General features: G+C 39.5%; 1 protein-coding gene across 1 annotated transcript in view; it reads left to right on the forward strand.

Moving 5' to 3' along the window:
• The first annotated feature begins 10,647 nt into the window (after window positions 1-10,647).
• sh2d3ca (SH2 domain containing 3Ca) overlaps window positions 10,648-16,668 on the forward strand; it is a 45,946-nt gene continuing 39,925 nt past the window's right edge. Inside the window, exons 1-3 of the mRNA XM_053515920.1 lie at window positions 10,648-10,827; window positions 13,987-14,611; window positions 16,120-16,159. Coding sequence (XP_053371895.1) covers window positions 10,809-10,827; window positions 13,987-14,611; window positions 16,120-16,159 — 684 coding nt within the window. The 5' untranslated portion in view covers window positions 10,648-10,808. The remainder of the gene's footprint in view (window positions 10,828-13,986; window positions 14,612-16,119; window positions 16,160-16,668) is intronic.

Consider the following 16,668-nt stretch of genomic DNA (forward strand, 5'->3'; position numbering starts at 1 on the left):
CACATTGAAGGAGGTGTGGCCTCTGTATCTGTCAGTTACACACTGTTCAATATTAAATCTCTTTAGGTTAAAGAACTTCACACCCTGTTTCTACACTGTTCTGGATCCACTGAGAGGTGACAGGTGACTGTGATTACTGTGATTGCCCACCTGCTCACGTGTTACTCAGATTTTATTTGCATTTTTAAAACCCTTAAGGCTTACAGGATAAAAAGGGGTCAGCAAATAAAACCCCTCACTGTAGTGTTCTGTCTCGTGAAAGCACAGCTCTGGGTTCTGTTCTGATGTGTATCATGGTTCTGGTCCATTCTTCTGTACTCTTAATCCATTACGATTTGCTCCATGACAGTCCTGAGTATTCTTTTGTGACATAATATTCATTTAAAAGGAAGAAAGTATTACGGACAACCTCTTCGCATCCGTGAAGGCTGGAGGAGGCCGGGGCTGACGGTTTGGTATTTCGGTGGTTGATGGTATCGCTGGGAGATAGAAGGTGAACTGCGTCATTAAATGTGAGAGAGCGCAGATATGGAGGACAAATAAGAAGAAAACAGATAAAATGAGACAGAAATACATCAGGCTCCTCTCTGCAGCTCTGTATGGAATGTGAGAGAGAAACAGCAGCAGAGCTGTGGCATGTAGCACCATCGTGTGGCTGTCTGTGTAATTACACCTGATTAATAAACACCAGGGGATGTGTCTGTTCTAGTTTTTAGTTAGGGATGTGTGTGTTAGAGTAACATTACGGCATTTCACATTTTGAGTCTCGATTCTATTTACTTTATCTGTAGCATGTGTGTAATTATGATTATTTGATTTTGAACAGGAAATGGAATGATCTTTGAACCAAATTTATCTTGATAAGATTTGATCCCACAACCTTTTAATCAGTAACTGTTCAGAGCCCTACCCTGTATAACATGATACACTGGTACATACAAATTTAATCCGTTCTGGAGATAATAAGGCAATCTGAATTTTTACATAGAAAATAATGTAATTGCAGATGACCTGTTCCGGCCATATTATCAATATCATCAATTTCCTATATTATAATCATATTTTTGCATATAGAAACAACCAAAACATTTAGAAAAGACATGTAAATAAAGTAAAATATAAAAGATAGTAAACCTTGCTTAACCTTAATTTATGATTCCTCTGGGCACCGGCTGCTTTAAAAACCAAACCTAAAGCGTCTCCCTTTTCTTCCTGCTACCGTCCTTGATAACGTTCTCAGGACCCATGGTGCTATAAATCTCACACAAAAAAAAACCCACAAAAAAAATGCGAACTCACTTCACCTGGCTTTCTGATCGTCTCCCAGACGTACGCACAACTTAACCGCTGCTCAATTCGGTCGCTCATATGCCAAAAATGCTTTACATGCTGATGCAAAATTTTCGTTCTTCCAGTGAAAATTCTTAAGGTGGTGCGTTCGGATGCCGCCGAGGTGCCACTGTATTGCATAATGTGAGATATGTGAATTTCATGTGTGTTGAAATTGCATAGTTAACCAATACAAGTCAAATACAAGCACCAGTTTCTGAGAATCGTTTTTATTTTGGCTTAAAATGCAAGATTAAAGCAGCAGTGTGGGAATGTTTAGCGCCCTCCGCTGTGTGAGAGGTGAACTACAACTGCACGAACACATTTCGAGCAAAGATTTTTAATAAATTTTGACTTGGAAAACGAACAAGTTTTGGTTTACGAGTACCGAGTATTATGTATCACGCATGCGCTTCTTGTTTTAAAGCCTTCACAGACACACACACACACACACACACACACACACACACACCGAAATTCACCACTCAAATTGTAAAGACAATAATCAGTCACATGCTATTGTTACTACGCTGAGTGTTTGCATAGTTTCATCTGGAAATTAAAAACTGTGACAAACATGTAAAGTGTTTATAAATATGATAAACTAGTTAGCTGTGTTATTTTTGACGAAGTTCATTAATGAAACATTTTGAAATACAGTAATAACTTACACGTGCATCCTGTTCTTGGTTTGAGTCGGTAAAACTTCATTTCCGTTGTATTTAACTCAGATTGTGTAAAAGGTGTGTAAAGCTGAGCTACTTGAGTGCTGCGTCCTGGAGGGCTGTGATTGGTCGAATGGTGAGGTCGCATCTGATTGGCTAAAGAGCACGAGCGACACATGTTGCTGCCAGCAAAGTCTTAAAAATACACACACACACACAAATCCAGGGCGATTCACACACGAAAGACCCAGTCCATGATACACTCGTGAATTTTAAAGATTCTAAAAATCTTGACACAGTTGTACATCTGTGAATTGTGTTTTGTATTTGTGAAACGTATATTATGACTGTATATATATTTTGTGCAAGTGAGTTGTTTTGTAGTGAATATATATTTTTTGTGCATGTGAATTTGGATACGCATGCGTGTGTGAATTATTAATCCGACTATTTTGCTTTCATATTTATATGTGTCTTGACTTTATTTCCGGCTTTACACCAGAATAAACATGTGCATGAAGTAACACCAAGACAGACAGGTGTACAGACACACACACACACACACACTCCATACACCAATCACTCCTCTCCACTGCATCATCATCACCACCATCATCATCATCGTTCTGTCTGAGTGGAGCACTCGTGGCCCGACTCCCACACAGACCTTCATTGCGACGTCTGAGTGCAGGACAAGTGTCTCTCTGTCCAGACGAGTGCGTCTCACACGCAGACCCAGCTGCTCATCAGCGTTCATGACACAAGCCGCTCTCCACACACTCAAACACGGTTGTGTGTGTTTAAACTCTTTACTAACACATTCACCATTTCCTGATCATAATCTGATCATTAACATATACACTATATGGACGAAAGTATGCGCTCCCCCCCTGGCAGAGGCATCAGTGCATCAAGCCATGCTGCTCTGTCCAATCTCTGCACTAATCAGACCTCGTTAATGCTGGATTAATTGTGTGCTGTGGGAATTAGCGCGGTCACTACAGCAAGCCAGGATGTGTTTAATTGGTGTTGGATTAGCTGCAAGGCCTGAGGCTCTGGTGTGTGTGTGTGTGTGTGTGTGTGTGTGTGTGTGTGTGTGTGTGTGTGTTCACATCTGGTGTATGGCAGACATACGGCTTGCTGTTACTGCTTCTGTTTAAATGTTCATGTATGCATAAAAACACTGCAGAATTCTGCATTCTGTGTTGATTAATTCTCTGGAACAGCAGCTCTGATATTATCTCAGATTATCATGCGTTATCAAATACAGTGAAACATCCACAGAATATGTATTGACAGAAGACATTTCCAGTGTCATTTGTGTGAGTGGGCGTGGAGGGAGTTTGTGATGTCTCGTCAGGGTCGCAGTCGAATCTTCCACCTCGGTCACATCCAGGCCGAGATGAGACAAGACGAGACGAGACGAGCTAAACGTAGCCATCGTTCTGCAGGTTCATGTCATTTCACAGAGAAAAAACACAACATCAATTATGTATTAACTCTCACTTTAACTGTTCACACTCAAAAAAACACAGATCATTTTATCAATTATACTTATATAATGTATAGAGTATATAAGGTTCCACCGTATATATACGTACATACTATGGAACGTTGGTCTGCAAGTGTTTTGCAAGCAAAATTTTATAATACACTTTAACTTGTTACACAAGCAAGGTCTCGAAATACGAGTACTGTAGAATGTATACGCTTTGTATTAATTATTTTTGGGTTGTGGAACAAGTTGTTGGAATTTCCAATTCTTCTCATGGGGGAAATTTGCTTTGATATATGAGTGCTCTGATATACAAGCACGATTCCAGAACAATTTATGCCTGCAATCCAAGGTTTAACTGTATACATATATATGACGATCACATGACAGCATCAATAATGGTGTGACTATTGACATCTTCGAAAGGGAAACACATTGAGCTACTACACACTGCTACCAATGAATTTGGCAATTTGAGGTTTAAAAAAGGGCGTAGATAACAACTGTTGAAGTGTGTATATATTTTTTGACTGACACTATATACTTATTTAACCCACATGTTATACTGTAAGCTGCATAATGTATATAAACTACTGTTTACATTTCTAATAACTGCATTTCGTTGCTTAGTACCTGCACTGTATAGTTGTATGTAATAATGTATATGTTTCTGTCTATTTATCTCCTCTGTCCTGAAAAGGCTTCAAAACCTTACCAAACCCTGTTATAGAGCGCTGACACTGGAGACTCCTTCCTTACGTAACAAAAATATTTTCTCTTGTTATAGAAACTTCACCATGTTACTTATCTTTAATCTCTTCATGTTGAGCTGTTACTATGGAAACACGTTAATGTAAACCTGCACTACTGTCTCAGCTGCTGTTAAAAAAATGCCCGGTTTCGGTCCTCAGCCTCTCAGTGTTTTTCTGACAAGACATCAGAGCGAGATGACAGGGTTCAGACCACAACGCTTTGTGTGTGTGTGTGTGTGTGTGTGTGTGTGTCATCACAGTCATATCAGAGTCACACTCAAACATCACACTGTATTGAGCTCATATCAGTTCTACTAGACCAGACACCCTTGACATCACGTGACCTCCTGGTCTGGATTAATCCTGCGCCTGTGAGGTTGTGATGATAAACAGTAACATTCTGTAACATCTACACAGCCTTTATAAGAATATTCATAAGAAATGTACTGAATAATAGTGAATTGAGAAATGCTTCCATGATACAGTCAGTGTTAATGCGCCATCTAGTGGCCGTATAGAAGAGTGTCATTTCTTCCAGCAGTCCAGAAGAAGACCTTTGTCTCGGTGTGTTTGTCTCACTGTTTTACATTTGGGGATGTACAGTTTCACACTGCCGTTCCACATCACGTCTCTGTGCTTCACTGCTATCTACACCTGCTCAGCATCCATCACTGTCACAGTAAAGCACACGACAAGCGGCAGATCTCCTTTATAATGACTTTAACACACACATAAGAGTGACTCGATGGGTTGATCATCTCGCTGTCCATGAGTCCTTCTAGGAAGCTCAGTAGTCCAACTAGTGGTGAGCATTGTAACTGTGGTAGACTACAGGCAAAACTCCAGTTAGCCTAATCTTTCTGTCTTTGGACTGTTGGAGGAAACCGGAGCACAAGGAGGGAACGCACCGAACATGGGACCCGGAACCCATGGCGGGAATAGAACCCGGACCCTGGAGGTGCAACCGCTAAGCCACCGTGGCCATCTCACTGTACCGTCAGTAAAACTGTGATGTTTAAACCCACAAAAAAAAAAAACATATCCACATATTATTTATAGAAATCATTATCAGGTGGAATAAAGTAACGCCGTATTAATGGAGCCGAGCTGGGAGAGGTTTAGCGCTAGCCGAAGCTCCAGGTGCAGAATATTCCTCTAATCCTGTCTCTTTGCTCCTCTTTCACTCCCTCTCTTTCCTCTGATTGATTGATTCTGAACTATTGCTTTTTTACACTAAAGCAAACTGATTTAATTAACTCTCCAATTTAGACACATCCACAAAATGTGACCTTGCAGGAGGAAAAAAAAAATGGACGAGTTACTGAAAAGTGAATTAAAGTCACACATTTACTGTAAGTTATTCAGGCTCCACTAAGTGCTTGTAAAAAGGCGTTAGTGTTGATATTTGCACCGCCACAGTGAGGAGGAAGTAATGACCCACAGAGTGACGTCACCTGAGCTTGCAACACTAATATCATGGAATGACTTTTAGAGTAAAAACTCCTTTTAAAAAAAAACCTCCCTTAATGACTCTATATAATCCCCTGCTGCACTAGTGCACTTCTCCCAGTGTTTCACCAGTGCTTGCACACCATCAAGGTGGAAAGTTTGAAATGATCGGACTGTCTGTCTGATTCATGTCTGGAACGCCGGCCTCCCAGGAACTCCTTTAATGACCCAAACATCAGGTCAGGACTGTAGGTGGGATGTCTCACTAAGTCCCAGCCGAGTTCCTGTAATGTGTAAGTGGTGTTGGTGAATGAGTGTATGTACAGTTCACACACACACACACACACACACAGATGCGTCTGTTTTTTAAGCATCGGGCGTTCCACTCGCCGAATGTTCACGCCTGCAGTTGGCTCCGAGCCAGCTCGGGTGAGATCGTCATTCACAGACTTGCGACCTTCTTTAAAACATTTGCAGCGTTCTAATGTTTTACTGAGACTAAGAGTCTCATCACCGTACCGCGCAGGACGTCTTCTTCAAATGTCAATCATTTTTACGACATAAATGTCATCACGAGTCCCGGTTTAACTTGAACGGCCCTAGTATTAATTTGTGCTCCTCAGATGACAATCTACCTACATGTACATGCACTTCAGCGGAGTGATTGATGTCTGTGTGATTGATTGATCCACCACACTGTGTCTACAGACTGATTAATAACAACGTTTGTCTCCTTGTTTTGTCCACTTGGTTGATGGGAACATCCATAGAGACGGACCCTGAGATATCCACCACACGGTGTGGTACAGAGATGAGGAATGTGTACACACGTCTGTGTGACATGACTGAGCAGCAGCAGCTAAAAATACTGTGCGCTGCTCCTTATCTGTTTGCGCAACCTCGCCTTGACATACTGTAACTCACGACCCTGCAAAAACCCAGATGTTTTACATGTTTCCCCGCTATGTCATGTTGAAGCTAACAGCAGCCGAGAGGTGTTTCTCTCTTGATCTAACCTGCAACCCAGCGCACAGTCGGGGTGTTTTGAGTATTCACACACTGTACAAGGGTGACAAGCCAACAAGCCCAACGTGAGTTCAATCTGCCACCACAACACTTTTTCCGATACTTACAAGGCACTTTTTTTTTGTGATAGTCAGTTTCCATTTCCTTTTCTACCATTTGCATAAGATCCATATTTAACTCTAAACCCAGAGTCAAGGGTTGTTGTCTGAAAGATATATTTGTTCAGCATTTTTCTATTGCTAAGTAAAAACCATGCTGGAGGAGGATACTGTAGACGTACAGAACCCCGTGTGGGAAAAAAAACCCGTTTGTGTACGCATTTACCCATGGTTATATAACATCATATTGTACACTGCCTCCATATGAGTGAGGACAAGTCGCACCAAAATTCTCCTAAAAATAAGCTTTTATTTATCCGTCTGAGGACAGAGTGAAAGTCAGAGTTTCTGGATCTCAACATTTAAATCGTCAAATATCATCAGGAGGCCACGGTGGATTAGTGGTAGCACTGTCGCCTGGCATCTCCAGGGTCCGGATACGATTCCCAGCCAGGTTCGATTCCCGCCTCTGTGTGTGTGGAGTTTGCATGTCCAGTCCCCGTGCTTGGTGGGTTTTCCGCCGGGTATCTCGGTTTCCTCTTACAGTCCAAAGACCTGCAGATTAGGTTAACTGGTGTTCACAAATTGCCCGTAAGGTGTGTGTGTGTGTGTGTGTGTCCTGCGATGGATTAGCACTCTATCTTCGCCTTGTGCCCTAAATCTCTCCTGAGACAGGCTCCAGGCCGCCCACGACCCTGTAGACACTATAAAGCGGTAAAACCGACAACAATGATGAAATATATCAGGAGGAATACGAAACCTGGGGTTAATTTAATTGGACTTTTTGGTCGACGCAGAAGCATGTTTAAATCTCATTTCTATTAACTGCAAAGGTAACCATTCTCTCCCTCACACACACACACACACACATTTTGAACAACTGGATCTGTAAAGCTGTGCCACAAGCCTGAAGAAGGAGTCTGGGAATAAAAGGACGGCTGCCATAAGGATCATAAAATATAATCTAATTGTTGTTAGTTGTTTCAATTGTGGTTGTTGATATTTCACGCTCTGTCGTTTCACTTATGAGTAAACTCCCTTAAACATGCACCTTGAGAAAAAAATCAATCTTTACAGTAACCAGACCACTTCCAGTTTTCAGTAATCCGACTCGGATGCGGTTTAGGACGGAGTGGAACTTCCTGTTCTCTATAAACATGAACAAACCCTTACTGTTATTTATTTGTTATTTACCTGCAGACAATCCCACACGGCCGTACTTCCCTTTTCATCCTATCCTCATCATTTGTTGCTGTTACCATCCTGTCTGTCCTGTTATTGTACAGTATAATGTCATATTTCATTTAATTCTGAGTGTTTAATCATTTTTAGATGACTTTAGCTTAGATATACAGTAAAAGTAATTACATCATAACTATATATCACTATAACTATATTCAATCTGTTACTAATAAGAACTAGAACAAAATGCAATAAAACTTGCGACATGTGTGCTGTGTATTACATCATATAATAACAATGAACCGAGTAGTTCATAAAAATTATCAAAGATCAGCAGTTACTGTTTTTTTGTGTGAAGATGAAACTCTGATAGTTTTATTAAGAAGCGGGTGTGGTTTTTTGCATAAATGCTCTCTCTCCATCTCTCTCTCTCTCTCTCCATCTCTCTCTCTCTCTCTCTCTCCATCTCTCTCTCATCTCTCTCTCCATCTCTCTCTCTCTCTCTCCATCTCTCTCTCTCTCTCTCTCTCTCCATCTCTCTCTCTCTCTCTCTCTCTCCATCTCTCTCTCCATCTCTCTCTCCATCTCTCTCTCTCTCTCTCTCTCTCTCCCTCTCTCTCTCTCTCTCTCTCTGTCACACATACACAGCTTCCTGCAGGAAGTCACACCCAGGTCAGAACAGATCTATAAAGAGGAAGTGAGGTGCAACTTCTTTGAATCATTCTTCTCTTCCTGTACAAGTTAGTACTCAAATATTACAAATGCACAGTATCTAAACGTCCAAAACGTCCCGAGTGAAAGCTGTGCGTTATTCCTTTTTTTTTTTAACCCTACAAAATGTTTGACCCTAAAAAGTTATAATAAACATATTTGACACCATAATAATGTCTTCACATGCTTCATATGAACTAATCCTCAGAGCTAAGAGGATGCAAAAGCTGCTTGGAGGATGTGAAAGAGGTTTCGGGCAGATATAAAGTTACATGTTTTGGGGCTGTAGGAAGTTCAGTCGTATCTTTATAGCACTAAAAGGGGTGCGTTTCTCCTGCACAGATATCATTTTGACTTTGTTCACTATAACCATCTGACGTGCATTGTTTGTCAATTTCTCTTAACATGTTATTTATTTATTTATTTATTTTGCTTTTTTTTTATGTGTCGTCTGTGTGCAATCATAAAGTGTGCACATGACACAACTTCCTGTTCTCTGACTCAGAGACATGTTTATTTGGCACACATCTTCACTGTAAACCCGAATAAGGTGGCAAAACAAATTGACATCAAAAAAAGTCATGATGTTTCCAGTTTTAAGTAAACAGAGCTATGTGTTTTTGAGTTTATTGCACTCATTCATATTAATTGTTCTTTACTCGCATTATTCAGTAGCCTTACACACTATTTAATAGCAATTATCATTTTTTTTAGTTGTTGCAAATCAAATAAATTGTTGTTGGTCTTTCGGCTGCAGTGGGTCGCTACAGCAGACAATCCGGTGCACACACAAGCTTGGCACAGGTTTTACACTCGATGCCCTTCCTGACACAAGCCTCCCGTTTTATCTGGGCTCGGGACGGACACTTTATCCAGTTGTTGGGAATCGAACCCGGGCCTTTCACATGGCAGACGAAACACCCACCACTGAGCCACCAGCGCCCTGTTACCCTGCTGACGTCAGACACAAAATCACTAGTCTGAAAGATTTTAGGTTTGTGGAACTTTAAGGTGACAGTTACTGTTACTTAAGTACTTTCAGATACTTTAAATATCAAGTTTGTTCAGCTAACTTGAAAAATGTCATTTCTACAAACTCATAAATATCGAAAAGTTTTAAATAATTATTATTGAGGTCTATTAATTGGAACTAATTGTAATTATTTAAGTTAACAGTTCTCAATACGTTTAATTACTTTAAGTATTAGGGTTTACAGTGTGGAGATATATAGAGACAAATGGAGACAGGTGGAGATACTGAACAGTATATGTCAAAATATGGAGATAAGTGGAGACAGGTGGGGACAAATGGAGATATGTGGAGACAGGTGGGGACAGATAGAGACAGGTGGAGATACGCGGAGACAGATGGAGAGAGGTGAAGATACAGTATGTGGCAAATATGGAAATATGTGGGTACAGATGGAGATATGTGGAGACAGATGGAGACAGGTGGGGACAGGTGGAGACAGATGGAGACAGGTGGAGATATGTGGAGACAGGTAGGGACAGATGGAGACAGATGGAGAGAGGTGAAGATACAGTATGTGGCAAATATGGAAATATGTGGGTACAGATGGAGATATGTGGAGACAGATAGAGAAAGGTGGGGACAGATAGAGACAGGTGGAGAAAGGTGGAGATACAGTATGTAGCAAAATATGGGGATATGTGGGAACAAGTGGAGACAGTTGGAGAGAGTTGGAGATATGTAAAGACAGACAGGGACAAATGGGGACAAGTGGAGACAGTTGGAGACAAGTGGAAAACACCACTGTAGCTCAAAATCATTTCTGACTCTGTCTCTTTCGTCCCTCTCACATAAGAGCGAGGTTCAGACGAGCTCGACCACAAACCCAGGGCGGTTCATATCTGTGCAGTACAACACAGGAAGTGTTACACTGTCACTTTGTATACTGCACCAGCCCTTCTGTCCACACACACGCACACATACACATACGCACACACACACACACACACACACACACACACACACACACACACACACACACACACACACACACAGACTCGAGAAGGAAGCAGGTTATTCAGAACTCTCTAGGAAAGAAAATAAACATCCACACCCTGGAATACGGACAACATGCTGAAGCACAAACTGAGTGAGTATTTTATTACTACCTCTGTGTGTGTGTGTGTGTGTGTGTGTGTGTGTGTGTGTGTGTATTTTCGCTCTGTGGTCGACTGTATCAAATGTAGACTAATAAACCCCTGTGAACTTTATTCTGATTTCCTGTGAAGCTTAAATGATGCACCACAGAGAGAGAAGATTGTTTACTATCGTTTCATGTTGCTGTGAGTAGAGACAGTGTTTACTTAAGGTTTAACCAAAAAACATCTGAACTTCTGAATCAAACACTTACAGTTTGCAAAGCTACATCTCTTGAGCTTTACACTGGACCGTTGTTGTGTTTCTGTGCCACGGCAGGGCTGGAGATGATTAATCTGTGGGATTAAATGATTTATAAAACAGTTATTAAATGACCCTGATGACGAAATCATGCTTTTCTGTGTAAGATGTGATAAAGCAGCAGGAAAGCACACGATCATGAACTTCCATATGACACAAGTCCGGTGTTCTGACCACAGGACACACGTGGACACACAGACTCATTTACTCGTGGACTCATTATACACTTTACAACCGTACAGCAGTGTGGATCAGGAAGGAGACGAGAGTTCAGGGGGAAGACCAGTGAGAAACATCATTTGTTCAGTGACCAAGTGAAGAACCCAGATTTACCTCCACACACACACACACACACACACACACACACTTACTTATTTCATAAACACACTCATTTAATTTAATTTCCTGTAGTAACTCAAACTTATCTTGCAGATTTTATTCTAAGATTAAAATAAGCATTATATTTAATTATTATTATTATTATTATTATTATTATTATTTACTCTATTTCAAGAAACAAGTACTTTATCAAGCTTGAAATAGTTGGATTATAATAATATAATGTATCATACAACAGTTTGTTTTGCCTGAGTAATCTGATTGGATGAGAATCGTTCCAGAATGCTGATAATACACGGTAACAGCACTATGATGTTTAACTATATGTTGTCCAGTGGTTAATTCCACTAAGGACCTGTACTGAGGAGCGAGCAGACGTCTGATAACGTTATGTCGTCTTAAACAACATGCTGTCTCCCTAGTCGTTCCTCTAAGTCGTTCCGATTCGCCCCTGAACCGTCCGTGTTGTTCTGGTCACGGCTAACGCTTAGCTACAAAGCTAACTACCTTCAAACACAAGGCCAGATCGCTCTCTAACCCCTGATCAAGGACTGTCCACCACCGCTATGGTTTAATCTCTTCACCTTTTGGCCACATAGTACCGGTAATAATAACACTAAGTAACACTAACTGTCGCTCACTAACTGAAGGTCAGCAGCTCCTCCAGTCGCGGGTCGGTGTGTGTGTGTGGGCGAAAGCAAAATGACTGGGTAAATAAAGAAACAAATCATAATCTGTTGGTAGTTAATGGTGTTTGTAAGTGTCGTAAGTTGAGTGTCGTAAGAACTGAACAAAATGATAAAGGAATGAAAAGGTACACACAGTCTATGGATAATATAACTGCTTAAATATAATATAATATAATATAATATAATATAATATAATATAATATAATATAATATAATATAATATATATATATATATATATATATATAAATATATATTATATCTTTATATTTTGCTTCTATTTAAGCAAAGTTGTTTGTCAATAAAGTTTTTAAAAAATGTTTTAGTCAAAATAATAAAAATGTCTAGACAAATGTTTAGTAAATAATATGATAATTGTTATATTGCAATTCTATAAGAGGACACACCCCAAACACACACACACACACACACATACACACAGTACACATATTTTGGGGTTTTGATGCTTTTAAAATATCAAAAAGAATAATAAACATACAAATACAACAGACAAGAGAAAAAACAGTTAAGTAAATTAACCGAAAATAAACTGGATAAATGAGAGTAATAACGCGGCCTCTCCTCTCCACTCACGCTAGATTTTGTGCTTCCAGGAATTCTATGTAGGGATTCCATAAAAGTGATTTTGTGATTCCATAAAAGTGAAAAGTGTCCTCATTTTACAAAATAAAAAAACTAAGTATATACCTAACAGGAAATCTTATATAAATAAACTGGATAAAAAGTCCTTGCTGTGTGACTCAGTACATCTAAATCCCATAAATCTTATTTATTTACAGCAGCTTTGTGCCTTTGATGATCTTATAAATAATAAAAACTGAAAGAATTATTTGTGTATTAACATATCATATCATATATCATATCATATCATATCATATCTAAATAAAGGACAGACCAGTAAAATATGTAAGTTAACCAAAAATACATACAGTAATGATAAAAAAGGTGTGTTTAGGTTTAACTAATTAAACATAATTAAGTACATTACAAATATAACTTATCTTAGTAAAATAATATAATATCAAAATGTAAAAAAGCTACACAAGGCCAGAATAACTCTTTTTACAGAATAAGAATAATTTTTTGCTATATTCTACCATAAATCAGGTAATAGTCATGTGTATGCAGCTGATGGTATAAATTACTATTACATCACGACATATCTAAAAAAATTTTTTTTAAATAGCTTTATTTTGGGGAACAAAAGTGTTTATTTGATCATCAAATCCCAGAACACATGTTCAATTCAATTCAATTTTATTTCTATATCCCTGTTAACAATGTTCATTGTCGCAAAGCAGCTTTACAGAATTAAAAGATGATTATGGAAATATGTATGAAATATGAAAAAATGTGTATGAATATATATTTTTTAAACAGGTTTGCCTCTGACTGTTACAAAGCACTAAAACTGGAGACTCCTTCCATACGTTACCTAAATGTCTCCTTATAAATCAATAATTATAGAGGTTTAATTGTGTTTATTAGCTGACCCTGAGAAAACGTCCCTGAGAAAACGTCCCTGAGAAAACGTCCTTGAGATCGATCTGCTGCTTTAGAAATGATAACGTATTAATATAAACCTGTGATTTGCAGCTGCACCAGTGTGAAGATGTACACTGATGCACACAGAGAGGGTTTTTCCAGCTCAAGTGCAGCAAATTGATGCAAACTCTGCCGTCTTTCTGGTCTTTCAGTTTATAAATATTAACTACACAGTTCAGTGATAATAATATTCAAATATAAAGATGATTTTCATCAGAATTTAAAGGATAATAACGTATTCTTTTTTGCTCGTCAACAGGTTTTAAATGGTTTGGGAGTCTGAGTAACCTTTCCTTTCGCCGCAAATCCGACACAGTGAAGGTAAAAGATGAAGAGAGGTCCGTTGATGATGGGGACATGCGTCCTCGCTGTCCAAGCTACGCCCGTTCCAGTGATATGTACACACACATGGGCACCATGCCTCGCCCTCAGAAGAAGAAAGATAAGAGCAGCAAGGCTAAAAGTCAGGATCAGAGGAGTCTTAAAGTAAAATCCAAGGCCAAGGGTAGTAGCACCCTGAGCCGGAGTCAGAGCATGAGATGTACAGACGACGTGATCGAGTCTCCTCTGCTCAGTGCTCTCAATGCCAAAGTGCTGTCAAGTCTGCACGAGAACACCGCAGAACCCCAGAAAACTGAGACCAAAGAGAAACCCGAAGCTGTGAGCACAGAACGGGCCGTTAAAGGTTCAGATAAGGAAGACTCCAGACCCACAGCGGATCCAGAGCCAGCTCCAGATGCTCTCCCGGAGAAACCTCTCCTGCCTAGGAAGACCAGTCTGCCTGTGAAGTTCTCTGAGGACCTGCAGGTGGACAACACTTTCACCATCAGGAAACCTCAAGAGAAAGAAGGAGAAGAAAGTAAAGCAGGTCCAGAGTCTGAAAGGTAGGAACGCCTTACAAACACTCAGGAACAGAGCAGAAAAGATGCACGATACCCTACGTAACAAATTTAACACTGATGAATTCTGGACTCTGATTGGTCACAAGGTGTTGATTGATGTTTTGTAACAGCCGGCATCTGACAAGGACAGGGTGGTGAAGTGTTGAGGGTTTATCGCTTTACAGTTAACTTCAAGGTGGTAACAATAGCTCGGCTTCATCACACCACCGGGTTGTTGATCATCATCATGGGCTGTTTCTTACGTAGATCTTCTGGGGGAAGCACCGACAGTGTTATCTTATAATCAGACAGGTTTGACTTTTGAAAGTATGTGGGCTGTTCCAAATGCTGCATCTGAGCTACACTTTTCTTTCCAGTGAAGTAAGGAATAATAATCATCATCATCATCATCATCATCATCATAATAATAATAATATTACAAGGGGTGTTCAAGTTAAACCGGGACTTGTGATGACATTTCTGGTGAATGAATGCGTAAAGGCGATTGACATTTACAGATGAATTCAAGCTCGGTACGGTGATGAGACTCTTAGCCGCAGTGAAACATCTGAACTGTGCAAACATTTTAAAGAAGGCGGTACGTCTGTGATTGACGATCACCACGAGGTGGTTTGGAACCCACTGGAGTCGCTCCCATGCTCTTCACATTCAGCAAGTGGAATGTCTCATCCTTGAAAATCGTACTATACAAACACACATATTCATCAACACCACTTGCACATTACAGGAACTCGGCTGGGGGGCCAAGACAATTCCACATGTTTGGTCCATTAAAGGAGTTCCTGGAAGGCCAGCGTTTCAGACAATAAAGGGACCTAATAAATAAAGGGAGTGTTTACTCTCAATACTGTTCTGTTATTCTGTACAAACAAAGGTCCCGCTTTGACTTGAACACCCAATTATAAATTTAATGATATTATTATTAGTAGTAGTTAAACTACAATCTATTATAAGTGAAAGATCAGTATTAGTATGTGCAGTAGTGCTTAATCCATAATGTATTATTTAAAATATCTGAATAAGTATTAGTAGTATTTAGATTACAATTTATTATATAATATATCTGATCTAAGAATGTACCAAGTAAAGAACTGAGAGAACGTTAAACTCCTGACAACACCTGAATACTAAAACAAACATTTCGAGCCTTATTTTGGATTTCAATCAACTTAAAGCCAGTTACTACACACACATCAGTTATTCTTTAAACTTTTCTTTAAGATCTAGTTACATGCTTTTAAAAACAGGTTTTACTCTGACCCCAGGTTAAGGTTTTTACACTCGCAGGGCATCCATCAGAGGGAGCTCACTGGTTCCAATGGTTTATTACGTGGTGATTTTTGTAATTTGAGATGTTTATTTTGTGATGTAGTGAGACGTGCGTCATTATGTTCAGACTAACAGTGTTGATATCGCATCACCTCTCCGGTTAGTGTTTAAAAATAAAAAAAGTAAAAAATTCTAAAAATTATTGTTTTTTCTCTTTTCAGTCAAAAGGGAACAACAGAGCCCCAAGGAGAGTATGTAGAGGTAAGACACCTGTCTGTCTCTCTGTCTGTCTCTCTGTCTGTCTCTCTGTCTGTCTGTTTTTACTATTAAATCGAAAAAATAGTTGGTAACATTTAGAGACTAAATGTGTTTAGTTTAAGTCTACACACTAGTTGATATTAAGGATATAAAAGCCAGATCATATCAGTTCACTTTGTAAAAATAATAAAATATAAACATTTTTCATAACGTGTCTGGTGAAACACCCTGCACACAATCTCAGCTTCAAAATGATAAAAGTAATTTAGCTTTAAAGTTGAATTATTATGCCAATGTGAGTGTGTTATATCTGTATAAATGTAGTAAAAGTGTTTACACTGTTGGTTTCTTGCACATGTGTGTGACCTGTCCTATCCTGGGCTGGAATTAATCATTAGTTATGTATTGAATGTACATGTAACGTTTTCACACGTTATCACATCAGTGCGGTTGCTGCTTGTGCATGCGTGTGTGTGTGTGTGTGTGTGTGTGTGCATTGAGGTTTGTGTCTT

This window comes from Clarias gariepinus, chromosome 17 (assembly GCF_024256425.1).
Source record: "Clarias gariepinus isolate MV-2021 ecotype Netherlands chromosome 17, CGAR_prim_01v2, whole genome shotgun sequence".
NCBI lineage: Eukaryota > Metazoa > Chordata > Actinopteri > Siluriformes > Clariidae > Clarias > Clarias gariepinus.